Genomic DNA, 15,853 nt, shown 5'->3' with positions numbered 1-15,853 from the left:
TTCCGTTACGACCGTAGACGGTGCATGTATGCGAGCGGCGGATGCATGCATAAGTATATATGTATATACACGATCGCGCGAGTCGTATAAGAGGCATGCAGATCTCACAAAGAGAAACATAGATAGAGAGAGAGAGAGAGAGAGAGAACATGTCCGGCTCGCTCGTGGAAAGTTGGCGCGCTGGCGTTAACAAACAGGTGTTGCAGGTGCCACGAAGTCTCTATCTTACCTATGCCACCATCGCCGTTACCTTTCTCATCTTGCCACCTCGAGAAAGCAAAACGGATTTTCTTTGGAATTCCCTGGCGTCACACAAAATCCCCGGAAGCTCCTGCCTAAAAGATTTTTAATCACCTTTGTCGATCATATTATTACTGTCCATTTAATATTGCACGCTTCTCAGATATATTCGCCGGCACGTATTATGTCTATCGCATAAATAGCGATGCGCGATGCATTCGCGCAGAAAGGCAAGTATCTTGTTCTGAGATCTTCAAATACATTAGCGTCGGGAATGGCTTAGGGCGCTGTCATGTTCGATCGAGTTGGACATGGGCACGGTACACTGCTCAATCCTTCAATGCCGCCTTTCGTTTTATTTATCTCTCTCTCTTTATTCCGGAGGACGTTTGTCAAATTTTATTTTAGGAATAATTATATTTATTATCGTAAAAAAAAAAAAAAAAAAAAAATGCACGAGACAAGTCCGTACAAATTGGTGAGATTTAATTTTATTGTAAATGAAACGTAATATCTTTTTTTTTTAATTTGATTGTAAAATTAATTAAATTAATTAATTAAATTAATTAATTTAATTGTAAACAAACATATATTAATCAATTCATCGCTCATACTTATGTAATAAACTTTTGAGAGACTTTTACGCAGAGATGAGAACCACTGATTTCCGGTAATTATTCATATTTAATTATTTTGATCTAACGCTCACGAAACTGCATCTGCCACGTTACGCGTGTTTTGATCCTCGACGTCTCGACGAAATCTTTTTGCGCTTTTCCATCCGACGTGTGGTCGAATGCGCCAGCGCAAAATGGTGAATGATACGAGGAGTTACTTTGCGGGCATCTAAGTTAAGAGAGGAGAGAAAAAAGAATGTCTACGGCCGAGTGTACGACTGGCTAGACTGTTGATTTAAGCACAGCGGAACGTCGCGCGAGAGATTGGTACGTTTGCATGGGCGCGAACGTATTTTCGTTCCGCGGTGAAAGAACCTTCTCGGACTATATTTATACTGGGCACGTGAGTCGTATACAGTTTTATCATGTATACGGTTTTATAGGACCGTTTATCGCGGGACAATAAAGAGCCACTTTAGGTCATAATATGAACTTTTGTAAGACGTACATACGTCCATGCGGCATGTCGAAAGTGCATATCTCTCCAACTTTTTTTTTTTTTTTTTTTGATGTTTAAATTTTCTTATACGCCGGAAAATACGATCGATCTACGTTAATATAATTGATTCCTCCATTCTAATTGTTGCGATAATGTCGCGGATACAACTGTATATTTTTATAGGATTATGTCAGAGATTATATCAAATTATTCATGGTAATTAAAAATTTAATTAAAAGATTATTAATAATAAAAATAATTAAAAGTAGAATAGACGAGTAATTTTTATCTTTATTATTGATTATCTTTACTATTAATATAGTAAAGATAATTAATAATAAAAATAATTAAAGCAGTTAATTACATTATAAAAATAATTCTAGAAGGACCGTTTTGATTTTTATATATTTTACATAAACGTTTTATAAGTATAAGTGGTCTTAAACGCGCTATTTCCTTGTTTGAAGAAATACGGTATCCCATCAGAGAATAGAAAAGTTCTTAGCGATATATATGAATAGGTGTGTGTGTGTGTGTGTGTGTGTATGTGTGCGTGCCTTGTTTTCTCTCCTATCAATTTTCTCGACGTAAATCTACGGCTATAATCAAAGTTGGTACCTCGCGACGGAGCTACGATCTTCGCCCTCCGCAAACGGCTAACTTCGAAAATTCGTATAGTCTAGGATAGATAATGCGGACATACATATTGCGCTGCGACTATGGTATCGGTGGTTGAATCATGTTCTTGTCCATTCGTCGGCGAAGAATGTCACGGAGCACGTGAACTTCGCCACCGAACTCTCCTCCTGTTCTCTGGAGAGCTCCCTTCTTTTCCCACGCGTGTCTCTCCTGAACTTTCAGAGATCTACACGATGGTGGTCTCCTGTCATCGTCTCGAAACAAAACCATCGTTAATATTTGAACTTTTGGTAGCAATACATATATGCATAAATAAAAGATTAATAGATTGTGTTAAACTCCGCATTAAAACAATGGAATAAAATTGAGTGAGAAAGTTTAAGTAAAGATACAATATTTTTATCGTGCGTGATATTTATAATTTATTTTTTTGTTTAAATCTTAAAATTTGTATGACATATAAATATATTATCACCCAAAATGCACACAAAGATTTTTATTCATCAATTTATTAAATTCGTATAAATTTAATAACGAATTCTTGTATCATAAATTATGAAAAAAAAAAAAAATGTTACATTGTAACATCTTCATCTAAATGTTCCATGTAAAATACTTATGTGTTTTCTTATTAAATGCATATATTGTTTATAAAAATACCAAAAAATATATCTCTCTTATAAAACTAAAAAATTTTGCGAGACGATTATTTTTAAAATGTTCAAGACATCAAAAAAAAAAAAAAAGTTTATTCTCGTTAAGTTTTTATATAAACGATTTTGTGACGTTTATATTTTATAAGAATCAGATTAAATTAGCATACTATACGAGCATACAAGTCCCGTAAGCACGATATCGTCGCGCAATGCTAGGAATTTCTTCCAATTTCCAGCACAACGCAGAGGCTGTAGAAACAGCCTTTTAGTTTCGCCAAATGTAATTTTGCGGAAAAGACAGATTTGTCTTATAAGAATTCTCTTTTTTCTCTGTAGCCACTAATTGCGTTGCGTTAATAGCGGCCATCGCATCTATGCTTACTGATTTAAAACGCCGGCGGAACGATTGTGTACTGATTATACAGAGGACAACCCAGATTTCTTTGTTTAATTTTTTTAGAATTAACGAAAAAAGTTTGAAATCAGAAAGCAACTACGTATTTTTAATTATTTATCCGTTTTATAGTTGCCATTAAATATTTCGTTTTCTAATTATTCAAGAAATTAGATGTTACAAGAAAGATTATACTGTATATTTATAAATTGAGAAATTACGAATATGAATAATGGATAAAAAAAAATTTTGTATATAATGTGCGCTCATTTTTGTATTTGTACTTTGATATTTTTTTATCGTCACCTTACGAGATCTCTATCTCAATTGAGATTATTTTTAATCGCATTTTTTGTACGTAGATATCGATTTTGGCGCAAGCGATGATATTCGGATGAACTTTAAGATCGTATTCGCTTATGAAATACTATTGAACTGAACTCGTTACGGCGCGTTTCTTTGGCGTTTCACCGACGATCGGTGGAGTACAATCATCCAAAGTGAAATCCATACAAATATGTACCGACTGCTCGTCTAATCTTTCGCGCCGCCCGGTAAATACTGACAGGGCGTCAATATTGAAATATCTTATCGTGAAAAGCGCTATGCATACCTGAAATATATTGGGAAACCGTACTTCGCGCATCGCACGCGATGAGTCAGAATATTAAAAAGATATCTCGCCGGCTGGTTAACTCTATATTCTTTGAGCGAAATGACACAAAAGTATTCCGCTCTACTTTTTACGATCGGTAGATAAAGGAGACCTTTTATTTTTTGAATAGTCTCTTGATTTTTATTAAACATCAAGAAATAAAATATTGTACTTTTATACTTGATCTTTATAATCTTATGATATCCGTGTATATCCAATATAAAAATAAACGTGATATTTTCGCGTATTTAATCCCCTTACTTTTACTCGTACTGTCATACTTTCCATACCTTGAATATATATTTATATATTTTTAGATTACAGTCACGTTTTAGTCTACAAATGTAAGCGCTGTTTAGGAAAGTAGGATCGATAACGCGCGAATAATAAGAAGCTGACTCTGACTCATTGTATTGCGAATCTTCAATTTCAGTTGCGAGGCACGAATATGAGAAATGTAGCTGCTAACCAGAGATTTGGCGAAAGCCTTGTCGGGGGTGAGAAGAGGTGGCCGAGATAGTTGGCGAGAAGCTTAGACCCGTAAGCTCGTGGGCTTTGCTCCGCGTCGGGAGATCGACGGTCCTGTATTTCCTATATCTCGGATGTTCCTTCGGGGGTATAGTCCAGATCCTGACCATCCCTCGTTAAATCCCGGGGGTATACGCGCGAAGGATCGTCCGGATCGTGCGTACGTTCGTCGATCTCGATATTTCTGAACGTGCGTATAGAACGTTATCGAACGAAATGTTATTCGTTGTGTATATATGCTGATGCACGATGAATCTTTTGTTGAAGAAGAAAAAAAAAATAATAATAATAATAATAATGTATCTTTCTTTTTTTTAATCAAATGACAAATTATTATTTTTAAAATTGCAGTATTTTGTATAATGAATATATTAAACACGAATTTTTCAACAGAAAAGATCTAGATATTTGCTTGTAGTAACGCAAATAGAAATAGGCTCGAAACAATGTGCCGCCTTTGAAGTGGTAGATAAGAAAGCCAAGTGCAATGACATCTACTCTTATCTAATATAAACGTGCTAAGAGGATTTCAAACAGCGCTACATGAAAACGATATGGTCACTTTTACGAATATGCGTATCTAAATCCGATAGCGAACGCCGCTGTCTCTTCGTGAGAATCCTGGTTCGTAACATCTGATTTCACGACTTTGAAAAATCGAAGTGTGAAAAAAGGGATATAGAAGGAACATCGGAGAAAGGGAATCCGTTCCTCGGGCACGCTGTTCGTATATACACACGACAATAGCGTTCTTTACAGCTTCCCGAAAATATCCTGATGCGCAGATTCACCGTGACGGAGTCGGAGGATTTAGATGCAAAAAAGAAAAATGAAAGTAAAGGATGGGTAAGTTTTCGAAAGCGCAGGCAAATAGAGCGTCGACCGGAAATCGGCTCTATATAGGCCCGCTCAACAATCTCGCAAGGCTAAATGGCCGGCTTAGATCCTGATCGGTATTAAGCTGTCAAGGGTTGCTTTTTCGAATTCCTCCTGTCGGCTTTAATCCCATCCCAGAATGGAGCCGTCTTCAACCCCCTGTCAGATGCCGCCGGAACCCACGCCATGACGCGCGGCGGGATCCGTGTGTTTACGCCATGCGTACCGTGACTCCGTTAATCCCCCCTGCAAAAGGGGTCGGTCCAGTCTTTTCGAACGCTCTCAGCGTTTAGCATATCCCCCGTACACGCCGGGACAACACTTTCGCCACCGCACTTTTATCACGACGCGACGGTAGTGACGACATATGCGGCGAAAATGGAAATTGGCAGAATAAAAGAAGATGAGAATTCTAAAAGAGCAAAATTTTTTGTTAGGCTTTTTAACGAATTCGTGCGTGTGGCGGCGTACGTTTGTTAGGAAAATTATAACGCGGCGTTAATAATTTTTGAAATATAATGTCGTTAACTTGTAAAGGAAGATTTATTTACTATTATATTTTTAATTTGCCAAAAATAGTATATAAAATATAATATTCAAATTATAATATAAATTATAATTAAAGAGAAAATATAATTTTTTATTCAAAAATCTATTTCGACAAAGATGTTCCTATCATAAAATTTACTTATAAGAAACAATACCAAAAATGCAAATATATGTAAACATTTTTTCTATTATATGGGGAACGGAAACGTTCACCGATCAGGTTCTCTTTCGCGACGTCCGACTACGTTAATTTGTTCGCATCAAATATCGCATTGGCTCTTTTATTCGTTTGACATGTAGTACACGTCCCGTACGTGTCTAGACAATGCGCGTCCGCCGGCGCGTTAACGCAAACGATCGCGATGCAAAAAGGAAAAAAAAAAAAAGGAACACGTCGCCGTCGATTCTTGTTACTAACCGCATAGCGGAAATCGAGACGCGTTAGCTCGATTCACGAAGAACTATCGCATCGGCTGTCTGAGGGTGTGCGGAAGCACTCGACGAACCATCGAGGGCTTCAAGGGTGATGTCGGGTCGTGAGCTGCAGAGGTACTCGGGTCATAAAATTGCTGATCAGCGGGAAATTCTTAAGTAAGCCTTTTAGCCGAACGAAGATATATAGACATTTTTATTAGCACACATCACTCACCAAGAGATGCAGAGATAGAAGATATTGCTTTAAAAATTGACAAATTTTAGTTGAAAGAATACTTGTGTCATATCAGTTTTACAGAATAGCAGAATAGATTACGTCTACCAAACCAAATTCGAAATGAAAAAGATAAAAGATTTTACATAAATCTAAATTACTTAAATAGGAAGAGGTATACGTATATAAAATTATCTTTAGAATATATTAATTAAGATGCTGAATCTTTCTTATATAAAATCACTGAGAGATTCTCTCCACGGAGAGAACCTGGTATTCAGAAAATGATATACATTGGAACCTCATTACAAGGCCCTGTATGCGAACGGCTTTGGGAACTTTAGATGTACATCTGCGTCCTTCATCGATCTGCATTAAAATACTGCGGGTGGTTTGGAAAAAAAGAAAGGCTCTTCGTAAATATTTTGATGAGCTTACAGGCTTACGAGTATTCGCGAAGGGGATGCACTGCCAACGAAAAATATCTCTTTGGAGAGAATCCTCTTTAAATTGAATACAGGATTCTTTTCATAAAGTTTGATCGGAATTGGGGACGTTTGAAACAATTCTATATCGCCCAATTCATGACCCTGATTACCTTTTGTGCGGATGTGGGGTAGCGATATTTCATTAGTTTTGCGCGGTAGTTTTCGAGGTAGAAATCTTCTGAAATATGCGTATTCTCATTTGCTCGCTTATTCCGTGCCCGTAATCATGTTATACGTACCGTAAAAAAATTTTGTGTCGAAAAACATCCTTAAATACGCGGGGCATCTCATTTCCTCTTTTATCCAGGAGCCTACGTGACATACATTAATCATGTCTCGTTCGTACTTAAGCGTAAATTTGATTTTATTCACCCTCGTTCCATCCACAAAGTAGGATAGAAACGCCTCTACCGCCGACATTAAATTTCTTCATTATTCTTTATAATACTTTTTTATAATCTTTGCAGTTTTGCTGTTCAATTAAAAATAGAAATAAAAAGAAATTACTCCCAAAGTAAATCGTGAAAGAAAGCGTTTGTTCATTCACTTATATGATCCGACGTACGAGATAATATTTAGCCATGCTATTTTATCGCAGATTATATTGGGCTCGATAACTAAGAATCGAAAGACGATCGATTGGAAAGAATATATACCAAGGAAGTGAATCATCTGACTCGCAATAATGCAGGATGAGACTCATTCGTTTCTTCGAATTATCGAGTTCTTCAGCAAACGATTTCTCCATCGATGTTCACGGAAACGATACAAATAACCGAAAGAATATCCGAGAAATCTCGCGATCGATGTTAAAACGAAATTCTCAATTCAAGCCAACAAGATTCAAACAAGCAATAGAAAAAGAGAGAGAAAAAAATAGCGTGATGTTCGCACGATCGATGGCGAAGGAGTGAGTGAAAGACGACGCTGTGGAGTAGCGAGTGTACCCGTAATAAGGGCCGGTCGCACCCTAAGTGACCGGAATGGCGCAATAATTCGTGGCTCTCGTGACGTTAAGAGGTCTGCCCTTTGCGCCCATAGGCCCTACGTGTAAGGTACCCGTTTGGCCTCCCATACGGTTTTGCGGGCATCGTCCTAAATATAGACCCCCTTATAACCTGACGTCCAATTATAGCTCTTTGATGCTTCGCGAGCGCCTCTATCGCGGCGCGCGTTCCTTCTAACACTCGTTCTTTGGTGATAATTTTATCGCGGAGTACCGGCCATTCGCCGACGGGCAGAATCGCGAGGGTGTGAGAGAAGGAGAGGAGAGACGCCAGCGAAAATCGGGACTAAACTTTCAAAATACAAAATTGTCGGTTTCCCGGCGATGACTAACGATGTTTCGTAAAGGCAGCTCGCCGATCTTCGTCGGTGTGCTCTCTGTTCAAAGGCTAACGGATGCGTGCGCGATTTCTTTTCACGCTCAAGAACAACGCGCGTATGTGGCTGTTATAACTGCCAGGGTATTTCGAAACTGCGCGAGTGTACGCGAAATAGCAGCCATTTATTCTGACTCGATGATATTTTTATTTTGACATTGGTTCGGATATGATCAATCGTGTCATAAATTTAAAATATTATCCGTCGATGGAACATTTCATTTACTAATATATTTTGATTTTATTAAGGCATTTTTGATATTTATATATGTTATGGTTGTATTATATTTTAAATAAGTTCTATGTGCATATAATTATATGTGTAATATGATGTACTATTTTTAAATATATAATCCAAAACTATATAAATTATAATAAAGACAATTTATTAAAGTTTCGTTTTTTTCTATATCATTATGCTTTTATACAAATTATGTGAGTTTATCCCTCTATTTAATGTCTGGATACTGGAAGCAGAGTCCATAGATATATAGTTAAAGTGTATAGTGGCTACAACGAAACTGTGTGATCTCATCGACGGATTGCGAGTCTCACAGATTTGTTACCAGAAAAAAAAAAAGAACTGCCCATTCTATTCTATTCCTTTTCCCGTACCATCCTTGCATTTCCGGCTCTCGCAATAAGCGCCCGGCACAGACGGGTTTAAAGCGCTCCCATCTGTGGGAATTAGCATGCTCGGAAACGGGAGGACCTCAGGTGCATCTATGTCGGGGGTGTAGTCGCGAAACCGAACCATTAACCCTCTACTCCTTCATTTGGTGCTACCCCTTCGTTTTGTCTACCTCCTACATAGAGCGGGAGTGCCACATAGGGTAGCGCGTTTTTTTAACAGTAACGATCACGATCCTATTGGAGTGGATAATCTTTGAATATACTCCAATACTGACTAAGAGAGTTTGCAAATATTTGAAGTGCGAATACTTGGTACCGCTCATTAGGTTTAGGCTAATATCTAATTTTTTTATTTTCTGTTTTAATAATATAATTTTAATAATTAATAATATAATTTTATAATAATATAATTTAATAATATAATTTTCTTTTATATAACAATTGAATCTCGCGTATAAAATAGTTTCTAATTGATTAATCATTCGTAAGTAAAATATAATATATTATATATGTCAAATATAATATATTTGACATGTCTAATAATAATTTCAAAATCATCCTATAGTCCGTAAAAGGTAAAAGAAGAGTGCGCAAGTCGAAAGGTACATTTACGGATGCATGCGAAATCGAACTTACATGCTCGACGTGTGAGAGTTACCTGCCGACACGCACTCGTGAGTTATAAGATCAATATAACGCGTGCACGCGTATCCTCACGTACGTGCCGCTACCCTCCATCAACTTCCTTTTCCTGCCCTATCGCGTCTATCCAGGGAAAAGTGCACGAGGGAAGGCGTTGATGCATAGACATGTATACGGTGTCAAAAAATTATATCCTATATAAAATATCATATATGAGTATCTCTAAATATTTTCAATATACATAGAATGTATATGTTATGTGCGTGTTCGTTGTAACAGCGAAACATGCACCGTGTAATGAATAGATTTCTATTGAAGATAGATGTGGTATTTATTCGCGGGATTTGACAGCTATTGGCTTTTCGCTCGCTCAATTATTTCGCGCATTTCGTTGGGATTTTAATTAAGTCGCGGTACATTGCGCGCTACAAATATTCGCGACACTTTCAGATTTCGAAGATCGATATTTCCCGACAACCCGTGGATATATGCGTGTGTCAGGCATGCGACCGGTCGCGTGTGCGTGAGGGCGTGCACGAACGCGTAGTCTCGCATGCCGGCACACATTACACCCCCCCTCGCAAGTCCCCTCGTCTCCTCCCGCGCGAGTTAATAATGCACTCATTATTTTATCAATACTCAGAATATCGGGTACGATACGTCTCGCGTGGAGGGTTGGAAGGAAGGCGCTCGCAACCATTCCGCTCGTCTGCTAGCTGGTGGTACCCGCTGCTACCGCCCTTCGCGATATTCCCAGGTTGACTGACTGGAGGGCGAGGAGGAGGAGAAGGAGGAGGAGGAGAGAGACGTGCAAGAGGGTTGAAACGAATTTATGACCGAGGCATATAACGCGCGCGCTTGATGTCGAGCTCGTTTCGAAATTGTCCGACTATGTAACAACTGCGGGCATTAATATTTGATTGGCTATACGTGCGGCGGACTCTACACGAAAAAAAAAAAAAATAAAATGTTTTTGTTTTAATCCTTTTTTCTTGGCTTTTTTGCGAGATTTTTAAAGCCACCTCCCGTAGACGGACTCTGACAGACGTCTACTTTATTACAAGGACGCGCGCTAAAAAAAAAGCTTAGCGTGTATTAATGGCTCATTCCTAATCGCAATAAACGTCAGTAATCTTTTTTTGCGCATATACATATAAAAAACATTTTCGCAATTCATATAATTCATTTTATTGCGATAACGCGGAATAATCCGCAAACATAATGTATCCGCATTAAATGCGGTCTAATTAAAGAGTAATGACTATACACATGTGTACATTATACGCGTATTAAAACCCTCTAGTTTTGATGTATCGGCAAATTGACTCTGCGTATCGCGTGCACATATGCAATTCGTTAAAGTTCGTGCAAATAATGCCGGTCGCGCATCAATATCTGCTTGTTTTCTACCGTAAGGTGTGCGCGAGGATACGCGAAGGAACGTTACGCTTCGCGCGCGATATACGACAATAAATTACGAGAAAAAAAAGGCAGCTTGTGTTCTTGGCGCTTGTGCTTGTTTATTCGCTAGGAATTACAAAGCGATCAGAATCGATGACGTGCATAATCGGACCTGCTTGTGTCTTCTACGGTCTAGATCACTTATCGATGACTCTGAAGATAATTATAGCAATACGCACGCTTGGCGTGTTTGTCAACATGAAAGCGGCGGACACATAATAAATATAAATTTTTCCGTAGAATGAGATAAAAAAATAGTAGGTAAAAAGAAAAAAAGTACGAGGAAAAAGAAGACATTATAAATATCTTTTGTAATGTTATATAAAACATAAGAATATATTATCTTGTTATCGATTCCAATCTTTTCGTTCATCATGTCTGTTTATATGGAATTTTTACAAATGATAAAACTAATTCTTTTCTTATTTTTTAGACAATATAAATTAAATTGATTTACGTTAGTGCTATAAATTTAATTTATCATTGGCTTATTAAAATCTGAAATCTAGTTGAGGAAATGTTAAACATGTCAAACTGCGTGACAAAGTAGTCATTTAAATAAGACATAAAAGCCCATCGATATACTTCGACATATACTGACAATCGCCTGTAGTCGATATAAAATACACGATATGAGACTTCAACAAAGTGAATAACTATCGGTGGTTTATGTGACCAAACCTATCGCAGCTTGTACGCGCATGCCTTTGTGACCTCGAAATATGTACGAATGTATGCGTGTTTATGCGTGTGAAACGATTTTAAGGCTTAATATTGTCGGCTAGATAAGCGAGTAGCAGGTAGTAGATATCATAGGCGACGATAGCCGATTTGAGAGATACGAATATGAAAGAAGTATAAACGTCGTTTAGCGGTGGGTATGTTAGATAGAGAGCCTTTAGTGGGATTAAGCATGATCGATCCGGCTTGATTATCATCACGAGAATACCGAATGTAGCCGTCGTTCGACTTTGTGCTGGTATGCACAATTATCTACTCGTTCAATCGGCTACGACTGGCTTCGAATAAAGTGGATTGTGCTTGACAAAATAGGAAAATATTTGAGAGGTTTCAGCTCTTTTTTTCTCCTTCGTACAAACAGAGTTGATAGTAGTATAAATACTATTTTGTCACGTTATGCTAATAAATATCTAATAAATGTTTAATTATATATTTGAGTATCTTAACATTTTTATAAAGTTTTTTGAAAATGTCGACTACAAACAATAAAATTTTTATATTATTAGAATAAGAAGGTATAAGAGAGGGAGAGAGTAATTATTTTATGATAAGTATGATAAATATTTAGAGCAATAATTCACACTGTTATTATAAAACAATTACATTCTTCTACTTTGTCGGGCAAGTGCGCGGTCCGAGGAAATTTTCGAGAAACTTTCGCAGACTTAAATAAGGAGCCACAATTAATCACTTACTGTTTTTCAACCGGTACTCGTACATCCGCGTTTAACGCTGTTTCTCATGGCTCAAACTTCTCGTAGACTTTTAACAAGATGGAATCTTGTTAAGCTCTCCTAACTTCGTCGACATCGCCGAAACTAATTTTAAAAACTGTTTTAGTGAAATATTCAAATATTAAAAATATATAGGATCAAGTACGTAAATTGCATGTATAAATATGATAGATATTAGAAATAAATTTTTTATTTATTTCGTAAAGTAATCGTTATAAGGATATGAAATCACCGATATTAACTGTATTGAATACGGACATAATATTAACTGTACTTGAATATTAACTGTATTGAATACGGCGTAATGTGAAAACTTCGAGCTTACGCCAATCTATCTTTGAATTCTCGAAAATTTTCTAGTTATCTTATACGGTATTTTAATAATGAAATGAGAGGTCCAGACGCCCGATCTGCATTGGCGGTGGGACTCATTAATTTCTTGGGAAGAGTTTCTAATTGGCTGCCTGATCTTTTATTTATGATAGGCATCGATTTTACTATGAGAGAGAAAAGTTCTGCGTTAATAATGTTAGTTAAATCCTTTCGCGCGCCTCCGAAGCATATATTTATACTTCCCATTTTCCGCATTTTATTTTAACGAGACGGTTGTTTATAAAGGTAAACAAAGTGACATTGTATTCTTTCGAAAAATTGTCATTTTTATCTTTTATTTGTATCGAAAATCGCGATATGAAAAAAGAATCTCAAGTTTTTTGGAAATAAGAAAAGTAAATATATCATTATACTGTAGAAAAATAAATATAATACTTGTATATCAATTCAATTCTAATATCATTTGCATACACTGAGATAAAATGCTACGAACGTTACGTCATTATGATACAGAAAGGCTCGGCCGTTTCTTTATCCTCTTCGCAACGGCAGTCAGAAGGATACTGGAAACAAGGAAGGGAACTCTTAAATTCATCATCGGAGGCCGACGCTTCTCAAAGATACGGGTCGTTAAGCTGGAAGCTTATGATTCACGATCGGCTTTGTATCCGCGTAGTCCGTCTATTCGAGAGAGAACCAAAAGGAGCCGATACCAACGAGAAGAAAGAAAAACCAGGCCTATACGATCCTTCGCGTTGTGGATAATTGAGGGTTCTGTGAATCAATACACCGCAACGAAACTCACGAAACGATACGCCGGGAGGCTCGCGGGATTTCGTATACTATAATGCCCACAGAGTATCCGAAATATAATTAAGGCGACTTTTCAATTTAACTCCGATATTTTAAAAGATATAATTAAGGGCCGACCCACCACTCAGCGACGAGGCCACTAATTGCGCAAGGAGGGAATCCCTGCGGAATACTTCCCTCAGGGAGGGTAGCGGAGGGTAGATGGAGGCATTTCTATGCCCCTGGTGTACCTATGTATATATATATATATATATATATATATATATATATATATATGTGCGTGTACAACTACGTACCTACACCTACGGTAAACGCGGCCGTGTCCGTACTATCGGTGCACCGCAGCACGACACGAAACACACCATGGACACGTCCTGCGGCACGCCACTACGAACACGTCTACTACGAACATCCCACGGGAACGATCCATCCACATCTCTCTCGCGTTGGTTCCTCCGTCGTTCACGGGACCCCGACATCCTCGTTTCTTTCTCTCCCCGATTGTTCTCTTCGTCTCTTTTTTTCTCGTCCTTCGTGCGTTTGTGACCCTCTTTCTCTCTCTTAGATATTCTTCTCTTCTCTACCGCATCCTCCGTATTATCAGATCCAAGGTCAACCGATCGAAGGTAATTTTCTCGTCCCGATCGCTTTCGCCCGTCCCCCGAGAACGATCCGTTTTGTATCTTTTCCCCTTTTTTTTATTCCGCGCTCCTTTTTTTCACGTTATACTTTCCCCTTTTTCTTCGCATCTTTATCCGTCTATTTCTCTTTCTCTCTCTTATTTCGCAGAGTTGCTCTACAAATTCGAGGAGATCGATGTCAGGATGGTAGAGAGAAGCATCGATGGAAATTGGTCCGCAATGCATTCGACCATTGGCGAGCTGAATAGGACTTGTCGGGGTGCGAGCTCAAATTAAAAATACCACTGATCCTAGGGGAAATATTCGTCAACCGATGACGAACATGTGCGACAAAATTATATGTTCTAACTTTTCCGATTGTCCGCCAGTACGATTGTACGACAGTAATCTATATTATATAGTCGCATCATATTATACGGATTGTAATTTAGTAAAAGTTCTAGCGGATTGAAATAAAATATTGGTTAAAAAATTTTGTGCATAGTCAATATCCTAACGCAATAAAATATATATAATCACAGTTTTATAATAATGTATTATTTTTCTTAATAAAATGCCATCTGCACGTGTATCTACGTATAAATTTCGCACAATTGAGCATTCGTGTCATTTAAATTTTCGCGAAGGACTATGGAATATCGGTGAGAAAATCGAATAGGTTGTGCTAGATTACCGAAATTTCCAATCGGTAAAGTTCTCATTCGCACGTAGACCTCTGATCGATTTAACTCAATTGGAGAACGAGTCTCGCAATTTCGGCCGGCGTAATTACGTGAAAGTGAAGAGAACGACTTTTTTTCCGCGAGGAAATATCCGGTCGCGCGTGACGTAAATTTCAAATCTCCGCGTTACGTTATTCATCGCGCACTTTTACTTGATCAATAATATAGTTTCAATACAATTGACATCCTCAAACTCGATTTTTATAAGTTAATAATTCGGAGAGAATATTTAGCAAAAAGATATTACAGTATTTAAAAATATACATATCCAAGAAATATCTCACGATATATTCGACGATTATCGTTGCAACTCAATCTCCCTTCTTCTCTCGGAACAGACATTCGCGATGTAAATGCATGGAAATTTCGGAGACAGAAACAAAGCTCTCAAATCGAACAAAATGTCGAATAATCTCATCGCGTTGCTAACGTTTCCGAGTATTACGGAAATGACGATGCAGCGTCAAGAATATGCGCGTCAAGACAAGGCGATTTCGTACGCATATTCGCGTCTGCTAGACATTGTGAATGCAGCTTAAACAGGCGAAGTCACGGCGTGTCTGAGCCTCCTCCGCACAATGTCGTAATCAAAGCCATCACTGTCTTCCCCGGGTCGGCACAATAGCATCGTTCGAGAGGGATAGATCGCCGTCGTCGTTGGCACTCGAAGCTAAAACGACACTAATCTTCGGCGAGGAGTAATGGGTTTCATCTTGAAAATATCGTTTGAAGTACCGATACGATTTGTTAATGCTTTATTGAGGCGAATCTTTTGATGCTGGAAATATCATTCAAGTAGATTAATATCGCTCTTGTCATCTCATTGTCATCACACGTTGGTTCGCGTTTATTTGAGTACTAATTTAAATAGGATGCGCAATTTGCAGTTGAAGATAATAATAAATCGACATGAAGTATCATCATCGTCGCCATAAAAAAATGGCAAATTATTTGCAGTAAT

At 37.9% G+C, this 15,853-nt stretch overlaps 1 protein-coding gene across 1 annotated transcript in view; it reads left to right on the top strand.

Annotated features, from left to right (window-relative positions):
- Window positions 1–14,546, top strand: part of LOC138944875 (uncharacterized) — a 279,898-nt gene extending 265,352 nt beyond the window's left edge. Inside the window, exon 5 of the mRNA XM_070315941.1 lies at window positions 14,319–14,546. Within this exon, the coding sequence (XP_070172042.1) occupies window positions 14,319–14,446 (128 nt within the window). The 3' untranslated portion in view covers window positions 14,447–14,546. The remainder of the gene's footprint in view (window positions 1–14,318) is intronic.
- The last annotated feature ends 1,307 nt before the right edge of the window (window positions 14,547–15,853 follow it).

This window comes from Polyergus mexicanus, unplaced genomic scaffold, assembly GCF_030449975.1.
Source record: "Polyergus mexicanus isolate NDT 795.1 unplaced genomic scaffold, iyPolMexi1.0 SCAF_3, whole genome shotgun sequence".
Taxonomy (NCBI): domain Eukaryota; kingdom Metazoa; phylum Arthropoda; class Insecta; order Hymenoptera; family Formicidae; genus Polyergus; species Polyergus mexicanus.
Note: the sequence above shows the minus strand (reverse complement) of the source record. Positions and strands in the feature narration are given on the sequence as shown.